The 17,417-nt window shown below is 49.1% G+C and overlaps 1 protein-coding gene across 1 annotated transcript; it reads right to left on the bottom strand.

Annotated features, from left to right (window-relative positions):
• Positions 1-7,023: 7,023 nt before the first annotated feature.
• LOC109733020 (DELLA protein RHT-1) lies at positions 7,024-9,574 on the bottom strand. The gene has a single exon (XM_020292221.4). It carries the CDS (start codon positions 9,341-9,343, stop codon positions 7,472-7,474), a length of 1,872 nt encoding a protein of 623 aa, XP_020147810.1. The 5' UTR covers positions 9,344-9,574; the 3' UTR covers positions 7,024-7,471.
• Positions 9,575-17,417: the final 7,843 nt, after the last annotated feature.

The following is a 17,417-nucleotide window of genomic DNA, read 5'->3' as shown; positions in this document are numbered from 1 at the left end:
CTATTTAGAATAATGTTTTGCATCTTTTAGTTCAATAAAAAGTCAAGTGTAGCCTTAACCATGCTTATTTTGCAAGTCTATATGTTGCTATTTTGAAAACAGAAAGTTTTCTATCATTGTCTGAATTCTAATGGAAAGTCAAAATGTGATAAAGTCTTGAAATTTTTACAATGAGTAACAACAAATTATCTACAGTGTGGTAATTTTTCAGAATTTTTGGAGTTAGGGAAGTATGATTCCTCTTGCATTCTTTACAGGCTGTTCTGTTTAGATAGATTGCTGTTATGTTTGCATTTGTTTACTTGCTTAGTGATTCTATTTGAGGATAGGAGTATTAAATATTCCGAGGCATTTAGTATGCAGTGTCAAATAATAATTTTAGTGATTTTCTACAGTAGAGAATGATAAGGTTTATGCGTTGATTTATAGTAACTTATCTCACGAGTTCTTGTTGAGTTTTGTGTGGATGAAGTTTTTAAGATTTAGGGAAACCGCGATATGAAAGGAATTAAGGAGACACAAAAGCTCAAGCTTGGGGATGCCCAAGGCATCCCAAATTAATATTTCAAAAAGTATCAAGCATCTAAGCTTGGGGATGCCCCGGTTGGCATCCCACCTTTCTTCTTCAACATGATCGGTCAGTTTTGGTTGAACCTAAGTTTTTGCTTCTTCAGATGATATGTGCTATCCTTGCAATGTCATTTTATTTTGTTTTGCTTGTTGTTTGAATAAAAGTACTTAAGATCTGAAATACTTAAATGAGAGAGAGAGTACTCACATAGCTAAATAATTATTCGACTACTTATTGATCTTCACTTATATCTTTTGGAGTAGTTTGTCATTTGCTCTAGTGCTTCACTTATATCTTTTCAGAGCACAGCGGTAGTTTTATTTTGAAGAAATTGTTGAACTCTCATGCTTCACCCATATCATTTTGAGATTCTCTAAACAGCATGTTAATTTGCTTAGGTTATGAATTTAGTCCTAATATGATAGGCATCCAAGAGGGATATAATAAAAACTTTCATATAATGTGCATTGAATACCATGAGAAGTTTGATTCCTTATGATTGTTTTGAGACATGAAGATGGTGATATTAGAGTCATGCTAGTAAGTAATTGTGAATATGAGAAACACCTCGACCACGGCAGTTGCAAACCTGACCTTGGCATCTCCAAATGTGCTCTCCAACGTCGTAGATTCTCGTCCCATGAATCAGCGGTTGTGCCATATGCAAGCATCTGTAGTGTGGCTGTGCACTTCTATTAACCAGAGAACCCAATCGTTCCCACAACGTCCTTCTTCAAGATGAAGTATTCGTCAAAGGACCAGGCGCCATGCTAGATGATCAACGACATTTTTGCGCATCCAGAAGCGCCGGCAAAAAATGCTAGCGAAGAGGGCATCGGGGGCAAAGTAGTTGTCCATCAAAGTTAAATGTCCGTGCCCCCGGTTGTGGTTGAGCACTCGACATCGATCCCTTGAAATTGAGAACATGCTCCTCTGCACGCTCCGTGTCTGCAAGCACTGCTTGCATCATCAAAGTATCATCCGCGTAATCCTCCTCGTTCGACGAGCTGTCGGATGACTCAACATAGTGCTCGTATAAGTACTCCATATATGAATCCATTGCTTTAAAGAAGAAGGGACAAAAACAATTAGCTCAGACAATCCACCAAACAGTTGACGGGCATGGTGAGCATCGTAGGAACGGATGGTACCTGCATGACGGTCGAACGAGAGGTGTCAAACGGCGCCGGAGGAGAAGCGGCGTGGAACCCGGGTGTACCGTTGGAGGTGACAGACTCGTCGAGTTTCGGCAGGGGTGTGGTGTGGCGGCTGATGCGGCTCGAAGCTACGTCGGTATGTCCCCAAAGACGAAGGGATGATGCAGCACAGCAGCGGTAGGTATTTCCCTCAGATATGAAACCAAGGTTATCGAACCAGTAGGAGAACCAAGCAACACAACGTAAACAGCCCCTGCACACAGATAACAAATCCTCGCAACCCGACGTGTTAAAGGGCTTGTCAATCCCTTTCGGGTAACGGCGCCTCAAGATAGGCAAACGGACGTGAGATAAATTGTAGTAGATTGATAGATCAACGCCAAATAAAATAAATAAGAATAAAACACAGCAAGCTATTTTTGTATTTTTAGTTCAATAGATCTGAAATAAAAGCAAATAAAATAGATCGCGAATGCAAATAATATGAGAAAGAGACCCGGGGGCCGTAGGTTTCACTGGTGGCTTCTCTTGAGAAAAATAGCAAACGGTGGGTAAACAAATTATTGTTGGGAAATTGATAGAACTTCAAATAATCATGACGGTATCCAGGCAATGATCTTTATATAGGCATCACGTCCAAGATTAGTAGACCGACTCCTGCCTACATCTACTACTATTACTCCACACATCGACCGCTATCTAGCATGCATCTAGTGTATTAAGTTCATGGGGAAACGGAGTAATGCAATAAGAACGATAACATGATGTAGACAAGATCTATCTATGTAGAGATAGACCCCATCGTTTTATCCTTAGTAGCAACGATACATGCGTGTCGGTTCCCCTTCTGTCACTTGGATCAAGCACCGTAAGATCGAACCCACTACAAAGCACCTCTTCCCATTGCAAGATAAATAGATCAAGTTGGCCAAACAAAACCCAAATATCGGAGAAGAAATACGAGGCTATAAGCAATCATGCATAAAAGAGATCAAATAAACTGAAATACTTTCATGGATATAAAAAGATAGATCTAATCATAAACTCAAAGTTCATCTGATCCCAACAAACTCACCGCAAAAAGAGTTACATCATATGGATCTCCAAGAGACCATTGTATTGAGAATTCAGTGAGAGAGAGGAAGCCATCTAGCTACTAACTACGGACCCGAAGGTCTACAAAGAACTACTCACGCATCATCGGAGAGGCACCAATGGAGGTGGTGAACCCCATCCGAGATGGTGTCTAGATAGGATCTGGTGGTTCTGGACTCTGTGGCGGCTGGAATTGATTTTCGTCGACTCCCCTAGGGTTTCTGGAATATTGGGGTATTTATAGAGCAAAGAGGCGGTCCGGGAGGCACCCGAGGTGGGCACAACCCACCAGGGCGCGCCCTGGTGGGTTGTGCTCTCCTCGGAGAACCCCCCAGGTGCAGCCTTGGCCCATTAGGTGTCTTCTGGTCCATAAAAAATCTCCATAAAGTTTCATTGCATTTTGACTCCGTTTGGTATTGATTTCCTGCGATGTAAAAACATGCAGAAAACAACAACTGACACTTCTCACTATGTCAATAGGTTAGTACAAAAAATGATAAAATGATTATAAAACATCCAAGATTGATAATATAACAGCATGGAATAATAAAAAATTATAGATACGTTGGAGACGTATTAGCGGCCGGGGTGGTGGAGCGGCAGCGAAGTCAAGAGAGAAAAACTGAAGAAGAGAAAATGAGAGGATAGAGGCGCAGTGTCAGGGAGGGGTTTTGGGTGGGCCGGGGTGTCGGAGTCCTACATGGTTGATGTCCGGACTCCTGCAAAGCCCCCCCCCCTCTTTGTCTCGGGTTTGCCGAAAAAAGTACGTCTGGACCGCTCGGTGGACCGATACAGGCCCGCGTGAATGGTTCAAGACGTCCGGACGGTTACGGGTGGTTCGAGGGTCCACTTTGAAGATACCATTACATCCTTATGTACATGTGTATTTTTTTTAGAATTTTTTAAAACTAAAAAGTCTGAATTTTGAAGTTTTCAAAATTCAAACCTCCGTAGAGCTCGGTCTTCAAAATGCACAACTCAAAATATGTGCTCAACTTTCCATGCGTCGAAGAAATAGTCGGTTGGCATTAGCTTTTATTTTTTGCAATCAAGATGAGAATAGGGTTTTGTACATATCTTAATGTTCCTCACGTTTAAGCCATAGAAATATTTGAGTGGCGCCTGGTTTTATTTTTGCTTGAACGTTTTTCTTTTTATTTTTGCAAGTGAATGGACGGATATTTTTAACTTAGTTCAACTTGGCCATCCAAAGGCTGCCCATAGCGGGTAGTATCATGCATACGGTATGATACTATATCCATAATGCATATCATAAATTAGTATCTTACATTATCTTATTTATTGACATGCAAGATATATAAGAGTATAATATTTATTATGTTACAGTATCATGATAAGATACTTTATCCTATCTTTTTTTATTTAATTAATTTATTTCACCTCATCAAAGTTGCTTAGTTAGATGCATGATAGTAATTATGATTCTCCCATTACGAGCAGCTTTACGGCAATTTTTTCCATTAAGCACGCATACAGTATACCCTACTCACAAAGTATTTATTCTCTGACTGAAAACTCTCCCATATACTATCACCGTCCTGGTTTATTGGTCTTTCTTATTTTGTGACAAATTTTGACCATTGATTTTACTAACAAAAGGTTGTTCTGTGTTTGCAAAAATCATGTTGTTGAATTCATATATGAAAATAGTTTCCGATAATATTTTTTCTCCTGTGTTTAGCTTTTACTTTATTAGTTGAAACTATGGTCAAACTATGACCTTAATTTTTTCCTTTTTTTAAAGGGGGGCTAATAAATTAAAATGGAGGTTGTTAGCAGCATTAATCGCACTTGGTAAGAATGTCCAGCTCCAATAAATAAGTTAATCAGTATTCCTGTTCCAATAAATGGGTCAATCCATATTTATGTGCCTTCAAATCAAAGAGAAGATATCTACTGTATACTAGCCCACATTTTCCGAATGTAAAAAAAAATCTTTTTTTTTAGGGATGTAAAAAAAAATCTTCTTTATATAGACCTGACGCCACTGCGTCCAATCGCTTTAACGCCGCCCTTTCTTTATCGAACAAGAAAAAACATCTCGTCCGTCCGTCAACCTTATCCTGTGATCGGTGTGACGGCCGAGTTGACGCGGGCTCCGGCGCATTTCCCCTGCAGTGGTTCGAGCACAAGCCAGCCAGGCCCCTGACCCGCACCACCCCGTCGCATGTGCGCGCACCACCACACCGGGTCACATCCACCGAATCGATCCTCCCACCCAACCAACCGCCATCTCACCCTCGCAGCAGCGTGGCCCATCGCCAGCGGAACCTCACGGAATCCCACGCGCACCCATGCACGGACACGCTCACACGTCCCCCCGCCGCGCCCAGCGCAACAAATTCCATGCGCCGGTGCGCCCCCGTCCCCCCGCCGCGCCCAGCGCCGGCCGGCGGATAGGACCGACCTCGTGGCGCGCCGCGGGATAAGAAAACCGCCCATCCCTCGGCATGGCCGCGACGGGCGGATAGCAACGAATTTGTTGGATGGGTCAGGTCACCGGCGTGGTCCGTGGGCATGTGGGGCGAGCAGGGCGCCGCCGCCGAGTGCGGGGCGGGCTACACGTCGCCGCCGCGGCGCGCGACGGAGCTGACCCGGCGACCGGGAACGGCGAGGCGTGCGCGGGCACGGCACGGGGGCGCCATCACCGCGTCCGTCGGGGTCACACTCACGCCCCACGGCGCCGGATCGGCAGCGCGGGCCGGGCCCCCACCCACGCTAGAACTATTTCCCCTCTCCTTTTCCGTTTTCTTTATCCGCGGTGGGACCGGGCTGTCCCCGGGCCGAGCAGGAGAGGAGTCAGAGGCCCAGAGCTGCTAGTAGCCAGCCAGCCATGGCTAGCTAGCTGTGTGTGTGACTGGGATCGACAGGGAGGGGCAGAGGCCGACGTCCGGGGCCCGCCGCCACCATCTCCCTGACACGCCCACCTGATCCCGATTGGACAGCTGTTGCTGCCGCCCACCTCCTTTCCTTTCCCCCGCCCAAACTTCTACCGCGGCCTCCCATTGGCCGCCGGGCCTCGCCTCGGGCCCGGTTAAATAAAAAGCTCGCAGGCCCGACGTCACCGGTGGGGATTTGCGGCCACGCACGGCAGATCTCCACGGCCCATACATACACCGCCTTTTTTTTTTTACTGCTGTCAGAGGACGTGGGTACACAAGGGACGACGGGGGCCGGCTGGCTGGCTGGTGATGCACGCGGGTTAAATGTTCTCTGTGCTGGAGCTCAGCCCCACACCCACCCAACGGACAAACATTTTACCGCGCGGCGCGGTGAGTTTCGATAGGCCACGCTGGTCACTGTGCAGAGAGAGAGATCATCAACAGAAGTGGCAATGCGCCCCACTGTGCTGCGCCACTCCAGCCAGCAGTGGCCTATCAGGTTTCCACTGCTCCTCCCGCCTCTGCGCCAATCCCATCCAGTAAAAGTTACTGTTCCCCGACCCTCGACGCCCCAGATTACGATTACACGGTGCTGCTAAATACCCCAAATTAACAAGCCGATTCTTCTCCAGATTAATTACTTCTAATAGTAGTACTATTACTTCCAAGGTCGAGGTGCACTGACTGACAGTGGCATACACAGTAGTGTTGCACTCCAGCCCACCAGGCAGTGTCCAGTTTACTCTTTCCGTTACGGCTTCGGAGCACCGATCAGCAGTGGTTGGTGCGGCAAAAGCTTTGGCTTTGATCATCCAACTGATTGCTATGGCTGTGCGGCATTCAGACGGCCGGCCGTTGTGCAGAAACAGTATTCGGTTTGATCAACTGATTGCTACGGCAGCAGGGCCGAACCCTTGACCGATTGGTGGGTGGTGATGCGCCCCTCTCTCCAACTTACGTGCAGGTTCATTTTTAGATCGGAAACAGCCAGCGGCGGGGTGACCACACACCCAGCCGGGCACCCCAGGGGAAACTACACGAGATCTTTCCAACAAGCCGCATCATTTGCAGCAACTCCTAGATCGGGAAACTTCGTTCGGCAAGCTCTCAAAGACGGCAACGGATGGCTAATCTAATCCGTGATGTGAATCTCATCCCATGCACCACCACCAAGTCCCCAAGTCAAACGTTCAACAATTGCAAAGCCACCATTGGAGGCACCATCATGTTCATCAGAGCAGTGAGCACCATGAACATAACAGAACAGAACAAAGCTCAGCCCAGTTTTGGACGTGCCTTGCGTACAAAATTCATTTCATTCTCATTGGAGCTGCTAACAAAGTCCGGCCCGTGCTTATTTTGATATGAGCGGTTGGAGGAATTACACATAGCAATAATAGACATTTAAACATAATAGTAGTAATAATAGGGCTTAGGAGTTTTACGGGTGATCATGGAGGCGGTGGAGAACTGGGAACGAAGAAGGGATTACATTACTACATGCCGGTGGTGGTCGGCTCGGAGTTCGTCGTCCATCCACCTCTTCACGCCGGACGGACGGAACCACCCGTAGCCCGATCGATCGTAGCCGGTCGCTGCAATTCAGCGCTCACTGACATGACATTTAGCTGCTTCTTCTTCAAGTGCGTGCGTGCGTGCGTTCGCCGGAGAGCCGGGGCGGCCGCCGGGGCTGTGTTGTCCTCCATGCTCACGATGTGTACTTACAGCGTTCAAAACTCGCGAGATCACGGCCCGGCCAGGCGCCATGCCGAGGTGGCGATCAGCGGGCGCGTGTGCCACCCCAGCGTCAGGCAGCCTTCCTTCTCCTCCACCTTGTAGCCGTCGCCGCCGGCGAAGAGCGCCAGCAGCGTGCTCGCCTGCTTGTAGGCATTGGAGCCCAGGTGGACGGTCTCGAACCCGGCGTTGCCCAGCCGGTTCCGCCACTGGCCCAGCGTCTCGTGGCGCTCTGTGCGCTCCGCCCCCTCGCAGGCCACCACGTTGCAGATCTGCCGGCCGAGGTACACCTCGGACATGACCTGGTCCGTGCCGGCGGCGGCAGGAGCAGCAGCAGCCCCCGATGAGACTTCGGATGGGCCGCCGCCGGAGCTGCCGCCCTCGAGGGAATCGAACATGGTGGAGTAGTAGTGCAGAGACTCGGTGAAGCGGTCCAGGAATGTGCCGGAGTTGTGATTCGCCTCCTGCTCCACCACGGTGACGATCCTGGGCCGCACGGCGCGCACGGTGCCCAGGACCTTCTCCAGGGCGCCGGGCTGCGCGAGCAGCCGGTGCATCTCGAAGACTGAGTTGACGGCGATTACCTCGGGCTCCTCGTTCGGGTCCTCCTCGCCCTCCGGCTGCAGCATGAACGGCTCCAGGTCCGCGAGCGTGGCGGCGACGAGGCCGCGGTACTGGAAGTCGACGCGGATGGTGTGCGCGAACTGGGCGAGCTTCCAGCCCACCTGCTGCAGGGCGTCGGTCTCGTCCGGCTGCGGGGGGCCGACGCCGGTGAGGCGGAACGAGGGAGGGCCGCCGGGACGGAGGGCGAGGGCCTGGAGAAGTGCGGGCCACTGCATCCCCTGCTTGATGCCGAAGTCGACGACGTGCACGCGGCGGCAGCCGGCGAACGCCTCCAGGATGGCCTGGTTGGCGGTGAAGTGCGCGAACTTGAGGTAGGGGCAGGACTCGTAGAAGTGCGCGTGGAGGAGGTCGGCGAAGGCGGCGTCGAGGAGGGAGCTGTCCGGCTGCGGGCGGAAGCGGAAGACGCGGCGGGCGAGGGCCTCGCCGAAGTAGGCGGCGACCTTGCGCATCGCGCCGCCCTGGGACGCGGCCAGCAAGGGTATCTGCTTCACCAGCGCCTCCGCGGCGGAGAGGTTCTCCTGCTGCACGGCCTCCGCGCACGCCAGCAGCGCGTGCACCAGCCGAATCCCGGCCTCCTGCGTGTCGACCACGACGACCGGCAGCGCGGGCGTCGCGTTGGCCGCGGCCGCGACCGGCGGGGCAGCCTCCACCACAGAGCTCCTGGCGCCCCCACCGAGAGACGACGAGGAGGAGGATGACGACGAGGTGCTGCTCCCGCCAGTGCGCATCCGCTTGGGATCCCGCACGGAGTCGGCGGACAGGTCGGCCGGCGCGACGGCGCCGGCCGGGGAGGGGATCGGCCGCAGCGCGTAGATGCTGCTGGAGGAGTCGACGGAGGGCGGGAGATCGAAGTAGCCGCCGCTGCCCGTGACGGTGGAGGAGGTGGAGGCGTTGAGCTGCGGGGCGGGCGGGAGGGGCGGCGGCGGCGCGTTGAGCTCCGACAGCATGCTCTCGACCCAAGACGACAGGTCGGTGGGGTTGTAGTGCACGGTGTCCGTGGCGAGGTGGGTGGCGAAGCTGTCGTCGGGGGCGGCGCCGGCGCCCACGCCGCCCATCCCCATGGCCATCTCGAGCTGCTCCAGCTTCTGCGCCACGTCCGCCATGTCGGAGGCGCGCACCTTGTACCCGAGCGCCGCCAGCAGCTCGTCCACCTCCTCCCCCTCCCCCGCCGCCGCCGACACCATCATCTTGTCCTCGGACGAGCCCATGCCGCCACCGCCGCCGCCGCTCCCTCCGGCGTCCTGGTACTCCCGCTTCATGATCCGCGAGCTACCTCGCCTCTCTATCTATCTCTGGCCAATAATTGCGCGAAGCTTTTGCTTGCCTCGGTTCCGGTTCTGGGGCGGGTCGGGATTTGGATCCAGGGTCGGGGGGCGGGGGTGGGAGAGGAGGAAGAAGGAGGAGATGGAGATGGTTGGGGTGGGAACTGGGAGGAGAACGAGCGAGCAGAGCAGCGAGCGAGCGGCAGCGGGAGCGAGTAGTAGTAGTTGTAGACGGCATCGGGTGATGGGAGGGGGGAAGGCATCTGGGCGGGGCATAGTGGTGGGTCGCTGGCGGGCGGGGCCCCGGCCAGACACGCGCACAGCGTTGGATCGATGGACGGATTCGTCGCGCCCATCTTTATCACCAGACAAACTTCGCCATCCAGTTACAAATCTTGCGCCCACCACCCCAGAAATCCCCACTAATTAAAAAAATGCTGCGGGTGATGGGGCTCTGCTACGTCGACTCCCTCTCCGTGCGCTGCGGCCGTGTGGCCCTCTCTGTGGCTTGCAGCGCTCATGGCAAAATGGATTCCAAAACTTTGAAGCATCTGTGTATTGCACTGTTGAGGGCCTCTTTGAATCGAAGGAGCCTTTTTAATCCTTGGGATTTTTTTCCATGTTGACCGTTTAGTTTGTAGGATCGAATCCAGCACGAATATTTACCAAGGATTCATTTTGTATTCATTCCATAAGGAATCTAGCATCCACTCAAAAACTCCTAAAAACAATCCATGTTTTTCCGGCGATGCAACGAAACCAAAAACCGTGCATGATTCAAATGGGCATAGCTTTGCAATCTTTTTACTTCATGTGTTTCTAGAATCATGTGAATCGAAGATGCCCTAACTTGTCTACCGATGATCAAATCCAACAACCAACATTTCTCCTACCTTCGATTTTGTCTCACATGACACATACATAGCTAATGCGACACACGGTTATGATACGGGGCAAGCCATAGGGTTGGCCGATCTTCATGATTGGAGGAGAATTCAAGTAAGAACACGATGAACAAAAGGGGAAAAGCGGAGGGGGGGGGTGGCACAAGAGGTGATCTCAAGTCAGCAATATTCACCACCAATATCCACTCATAACTCAAGTAAATACAAAAGAACCTCTAGATCCAACAAGCAAATAACATAAGTACCCACTTGAGCTGGCGGTGGGTGCATGGTGATGACCGTGGGATGCTCCATGTCAGGTTAGCTATGTGATTCATCTTGTAGAATGACTATTATTTGTCATTGTTCATACCTTGTTAAACACGCGCTATGTCATTCCAATCCGTTGGAGACTGTTTTCACATGCAGATTATTGATCAATGGATCGGGGTTCTTATGTTTTTTCTCTCTCACAAATGTATTCTATTTGGAGGAAAATTTATCATCGACTCAAGTCTTTTAGATCATGTACTTATGCTACACATGTCATTAAAAAAGACACACTATCTCTTGGTGTTAAATCGAACTATTAATGCTTGCATGCTCCATATGTGGGATGATTAAAATTAATATTGAAAAATATATAGCTAAATATGACAACTAGTACTATAACATATATAATTGTCGTATCTTCTCCACTAAGAGATCATCTCTTGACTAAGATAAGGCAACCCTTTTTTCCTCGTTTATCTCTTCTATGCCAACGATTATTTTAGGTGGCATTGCTAATATAGCATTGTTATACTTGCCATTGTACCTCCTTTGCTTCTCTCAATGTTTTTCTTTTGCAAGAAAACTCCTTATTTTCATGATGTATCAACCACTCTTCGGTGCTAATTGATTATTTTTTTGCAACAGCTATATATAAGTTTGCTAAATTTATAATTTGAGTAAGTCAATTTTGTGGGAGAAGAAATAGTTGAAGGAGGAAAATACCTGGAGGAACAAGAAACAAAGGCGACCATTGGATCCTAATCTAATGGCTCAGAAAATCGACTTACCCAAAAAAAATCACGTGTCTTAAATATAGCCGGCACCTTGATTTTTTTGAAGATTTTTTTACATGGATTTTTTATTGCATTTTTGTAGAAATGAAGATTACATGATATTTAATTTTGACGTTGTGTATATTCTCATATTCTGAAGAAACCAGGAAACAAACAAAGCCAATTTTTGATTGAAGGAGCTCAAAGATCTCGATTTTCATTGTCTGGAAATGATAAACAAACAACAATATTTTTTGTCCAGCATTCCAACGCGTACACACTCAGCGAACATGACCATTTATCAATAGAACACCATGCAACCTTAGCTCTATGACTACTAACCAATATCTAAGGACATAAGCCATCAACCACGCCAGATTAAGTTGTCCCACTGAGAAGGAACTCTATAAAACTTCAACCACTTTTGATCCGGAGCACAGTCGGACGCCAACTTTGTTTCCTGCTGAAAAAAATCATTGGCCACCGGTTCAAAAGCTTTGCAGTGTCGCGATTCAATTTTTAAGATCCTAATTTCTGCAATTCAGACCAACAATCCAACCACTGGGCAACTAAGGAAGTGTCATAAGGAGCATGCAACAGTACTCATCAAAACATGTTCTGCTCCTAGCTTTCCCCATCGGCCAGGGTACTGCAGAAACTCCACTAGCTAAACCCCCTCTCATTTCATTAAAAAAAAGGTAAAACCCCTCTCACATTTCACATGGAAACTTTGAAGCCATGCAACTAATCCATCAAAAGAAAGTGGATCACAACATTCCAAATGTATCTTGCTACACAACAAGTAAAAGGTTACTGGTCAATACTCATATCTAAATTACAAAATAAGCACCTAGAGCTACCACTTCATCCTCTCTGCAACAATAGATATTTAGTTTTTTTTTTTTGCAAGAAAACACATCTTTAGTTAGAATACCTCTTTTACACACTAATGATAAGAACATTTTTAATTTTAAAGGAATTTTAACAAACCAAAATTTACAAATAGGACAAATTAAGACCCTCGCTAATATTGCACATAGAGCTAACAGTAAAATTAGCACTCTTAGTAACAGTCCAAACACATCTATCTTGGTTAGTTGTGAGCTTCACATCCACAAGGCATTTTCAACAAATCTCACATAATAGCCATAACTCTTTGCAAAAAATCACAAATAATTTTATCGTACACTTTCTCAAAATCAACTTTAAACGCTACAGTACTTTTTCCTTCGATTTAACCTCATGTAGAATTTCATGCAAGAGAACCACTGCATCCATAATAAACATCCCCTTCACAAATGTGGTATGACTGACAAAATCACTTTCTTGGCAACAGATATAGCTCTATCGTTACCTACCTTTGTAAGATAATTTAAAAGGCAAATTAATCAAGCATATAGGTCTGTTTTTTGCATCAGTAAATTAGGCAGAACAGAAATGACCTCATGGTTAAATCTAGCAATGTCCATTCCACCATTATAAAAGTCACAAAACCAAACCATCAGGTCACCACAAACCAAACCCCCAAAACCCTACATTACAGGCCTAAATTAACACCGAAATAGTGATTGATCTAAACAGATCGTGAGTGTGTTTCCTGTACATATTTGTCAAAAGCCACAAGTCGGCACACTGGACCCGGCGGTACAGAAAACGGAGCAGGAATGGGCTAAACCGGATTGGACCCCGACTCCCACTTATTTTTTCTTTTTTCTTTCTAGAAAAAACGTACTTCTGTTTATTTATTCTTTGGCGCGCATTATCATTTTCCACCCCGCGCGCGTACAGTTGCCGTGGGCCACCAGACTTTCTTTCAGAGACGGCTGAGCTGCCGTGGGCCACGGACGGTCGCCGCGGGCGGATCCCACGCAGGCCTCACGATTCGTGCAGCCGATCCTGGTAGGTTCACGAGGCCTAGTAAAAAACCCTTATCGCGGAGGGCGAGCGGGGTCCCGCCACGTGCCGCTTCCTGTGGGGGGGTCACCGCGGGGATACCACGGGTCTTCGTGGACCAGAGCCGCAGCGCAGGTGGGGGCCGGCATCGGTCCACGGTGCACCGCCCGCGCCGGGGGAATAATTTCCGTCGTAGTACAACCGCAACAGAAGAAGTGTGGAGGGGGTAGTGAAAATCGTTTGAGATCGGTGGTGCGCCCTGTGCGTGACTGTACGAGCGCACGGACCGGGTAATCGCTACGCCCACCCGCCCGCTCGTGTGGTACGCGCGAACAACAAGTCCTGCCGGTTCATGCATATCCTCTTTTCGAGTGACTGAATGCATTGGATACATGGTGATGCAAGCCGATCCTCCTTTTCGAGAGGAATTGGCCCTATATAATCAATGGACCAAATCGGTGGAGCTTTGAGGTCATATGTATACGTGTGTGCAGTTCGAATTCGGCTACAAACTACAACAAAATAAATACGCCGCATTTTTCTTGCACATTTGCTATTGGTAAGTGGCCTTAGAGTCGTTGTAAGTCATTTGTTCTCGAAGAAGAAAGGGAGGCGAGGCGAAGATACGAGGCCGAGTCAGGAGCGGCCCATAGTCAGGGCCGATGCGGCAAGATGTAGGGTAGTAAGAGGTTGATGGTTCGGGGTGCGAAGTGGACTACCGATGCACGTAGCAGGAGAGTGGTCAGTGGTGGTGGGTTTAGAGGGATGCTTCAGCCAGGGAGGGCGATGACAGCGCCGCGTCTTCGGCTCGCTTCAGTGCTTAGTCCTTGCTAGGTGGTCCAAGGACGTAGATGTAATTTTCTACTTTTAGTGTTCGTTCTACTACCTTAACAGTTGATGAACAGACTAAATGTTTTTTCGTAAATAAAAAATACATCATCAATATTTCAGATAAATATCCTGGCTGACAAGCGGTTAGGCCGTTGAATCCTGTCGCAAGAAGAGAAACCAGCCTTTGGGCTTTTCTTCACCATGCAATATAAGACAAGCAGTGCATATACAAGTTTTCTATAATTAGCGTCTAGCATTGAGACAGATGATTTTATGATTGCATTCCGTTCGGAATTAGTTGACGCTCAAACGGTTGATCAGAGGAAACATTTCCTTGAGCGCCTATAAAAGTGAGATCTGCGTTGACGATGGCCTTAAGAGATATCTTAAGGCTGCGCTTGGATGCGGTGTGTCGGAAGGTGTCAAATTTACAAGCGTATTATACCGAACACGGATGATTTCCGGCTGGAAACGAAACCAGCGGGCGGAGGCGTGTATTTTTTCACAGATGTATTCGATAGAAACACGACAATCCAAACATGGCCTAAGAGTAGTTTGTCATTGTAGCCATCATGGGCACATCTGAGTTTGTTCGCAGCGGCAACTTTCTCGCATCGACTTACTTAATTAAACGAGCGGCCAAGGTGCAAGCAGCGCAGTGCACGTAGCGCGGGCGCCCCCCGGCTCCGACCCCCATGCCAGGCGGAGGACCCCCACGGAGGGAGTAGGCCTACCTCCCCCGGGCCGGCCGTACGGAGGCACGGGGGGCAGGGGAGGGCACGCACGAGGCCCTGACATCCGGGCCCCCCTCCCGCCCATCCGCAGCAAAGCCGCGCCACCCGCGCTCCCGCTCACGTCCCCGTCGCGGTCACCGCGGCGGCCGGCCTCACGTGGCGTGCCGCTGCGCCAGCCAGCCGCGACGCCGTTAGTTTGAGCCCCTGGCTGGCATGCATCGGGGCGGCCACGCCGGCGAGCGGCCACGCCATGCGTGGGGGCTGGGGGGGACGAACGTGGATGACGGCACCCGTCTCAACGGCCTACGGCGCATGTGGCGTAGCGCGGATTCTCTCCTCTTCTCTTCTCCCCCATGGCCTGCATGCAGCCTATCCGCACCCGCTGGTGCGTCACGTCACATGGGCGGGGCGGGGGTGGTGGTGCGCGCGCCCGGCGCACGGAGCGGCTCCACGTACGGGGCGCTTTACACGACGCGCGCGGGGAGGCGGTTACATGGCCGATACGTGTCCGCCCTGCATGGGCCGGACTAGCAGTAGCAGTAGGGCGTGGAAGTGGAGGCAGCAGCAGCAGTGGACCTGGACCAGGCGCCAGCCTGTGGTCCGCCGCGCCCGCACCGGCATTATTGGTCTCTCCCTGCCTGCGCCCATCGACCGACCGACCGACCGACCGATGCATAATGCGTTGCACCGGCAGCTGCGGCTACTAGTTTATTTACTAGGTCTAGGGTGGTGCGTCTCTCACCGCCATCTACAGCCTACGTCGCCCGCATCGAAACCGTCCCGGCGTAGATTGCTAAATTTAGCACCACCTTGAGCCCTATTAAAACCGGCGTGTAAACCGTAGGCGCGCCGCCGATCGGCGCTTTGCTTAGCATAATCCGGATATGCTGGCTAGGTAGGTACTACGAGTAGACCAGTCCATGGCCGCAGCTCTACTATAGCCGGCGTGACCACTCAGCATCCATGCAGTGCATCATATTTACTTTCGCGACGGACCACTCACCATTCATGCAAATGACCGGCTAGGAATGGCAACTTGGAAGCTTGGATACGTACGTACTTCCAGCGACTATAGCCATCACTAGCCATGTACGTACTGCTACGTAGGTTTAGGTTCGCACCACGCTACGCCGCCGCTTGGTCCCGCTTCCCCTGGCACAATCAACATCTCGTCCTGTGCTCCTCCCCATCTCTAGCCGGGCAAGGGAATATATGCTTCTCCATTCACCACAATATTTAGCTGACATCCACCCATAGAGACCCCAAAGAAAAAGAAAAAAAAACTATTACCAGAATCTTCCGGAAGAAATACAGTGAAACCACTGTTACAGAGACCCGCACCCACCCTATGTTATGACGCGTGTATTTATTGCTTTCTGTTGAGGCTGCACTGTTTAAATGAACATCATCATAGTTTCAGCTGATTGAGAAATTAGGCGCCAATAATACGTCTCCCTCAGTTCCTAAATATAAGTCTTTTTAGAGAACCCAATGTGGACTACATACGAAACAAAATAAGTGAACCTACACTCTAAAATATGTTTATATACATTCATATGTAGTTTATAGTGCAATCTCTAAAAAAAATTATTTTTGGGAACGGAAGGAGTACTACTTTACTGCTTTAGGATAAGAATAACTACAGTGGTGAAGTTTAGGGTTATCCACGATCAAATTCTCATGCTCGACAGCACCCCGTAGGTAGACTGTCAGCTGCGTAGTGTTAACAAGCTCGCGCCCCAAACGAATAAGACTAGCCACAATGGGTATTAACATAGAGTAGTAATATGCCCATGTTACTACTCTATGTTACTACCTCTATAATGGGAAGTAACATATGTGTGATAACATGCAACATTTCATTTATTAGACTATAGACTCATCTTGTCTTGATATGTGTGATGTTACTCCTACTAGTAGTAACTAGCTATTTTACCACATGGCTCTCTTTCTTCATTTATTGCTTGCCACATCATCTATTTTATCTAGATATGTGTGATGTTACTATCTATGTTACTCTCATTGTGGGTAGTCTAAAGGTGATGGCCCTCCTTAATCACATCAGCAAACAGTAATGTGACTGTTTTACTTTCCAGGTCAGGAATAGTATACATGACTGTGTTGCTTTTATATGCAAAAACTCCAAAGCATCGGGCGGCTAATGAGAGCATATTTATCAAGGCATCCTACTTTTTAAAACTAATTAGGACTTTCAAACACAAGGGCGGAGTATAGGTTATCTTCGATATTGTCAAATTCGCCTTTCGTTCAAAAGATACTTCCGATTGTATCATTAGGGCCTAAGCAGCTCAGTGGAGCACAAGCTTTTAAAATTACAGAACACATAGTAAAACGTACGATCGAGTTGTCGCATTTGTTAAATACTATAATTTCAAAAAACCGCGTGGATTTGCATAATATGGTTGGTTGTTCGGATAACCCACAATAAATTTGCAGCAATTTGTAGAGTAGAAGTACAGCAAAATATGGAGCTCGATCTATTTGGTAATGTTCAGTGACGAAGCTAGCACGGAGTTACGCCTAGAGTTGAGCTAGCTTGAACAATAAATTCTCAAAATTTTGAGTACTACGTAGAAAGAAAACAGAAGGGATCTTGCTACTAGGCCTAGGGCTATAGCCCTAGTTGCCCTAGACTTGTCTCCGCCACTGGTAATGTTCCATT

The sequence above is a fragment of the Aegilops tauschii genome, chromosome 4, assembly GCF_002575655.3.
Source record: "Aegilops tauschii subsp. strangulata cultivar AL8/78 chromosome 4, Aet v6.0, whole genome shotgun sequence".
Lineage (NCBI taxonomy): Eukaryota > Viridiplantae > Streptophyta > Magnoliopsida > Poales > Poaceae > Aegilops > Aegilops tauschii.
The sequence above is the reverse complement of the archived record's forward strand: the minus strand, read 5'-3'. Positions and strand labels throughout refer to the sequence as shown.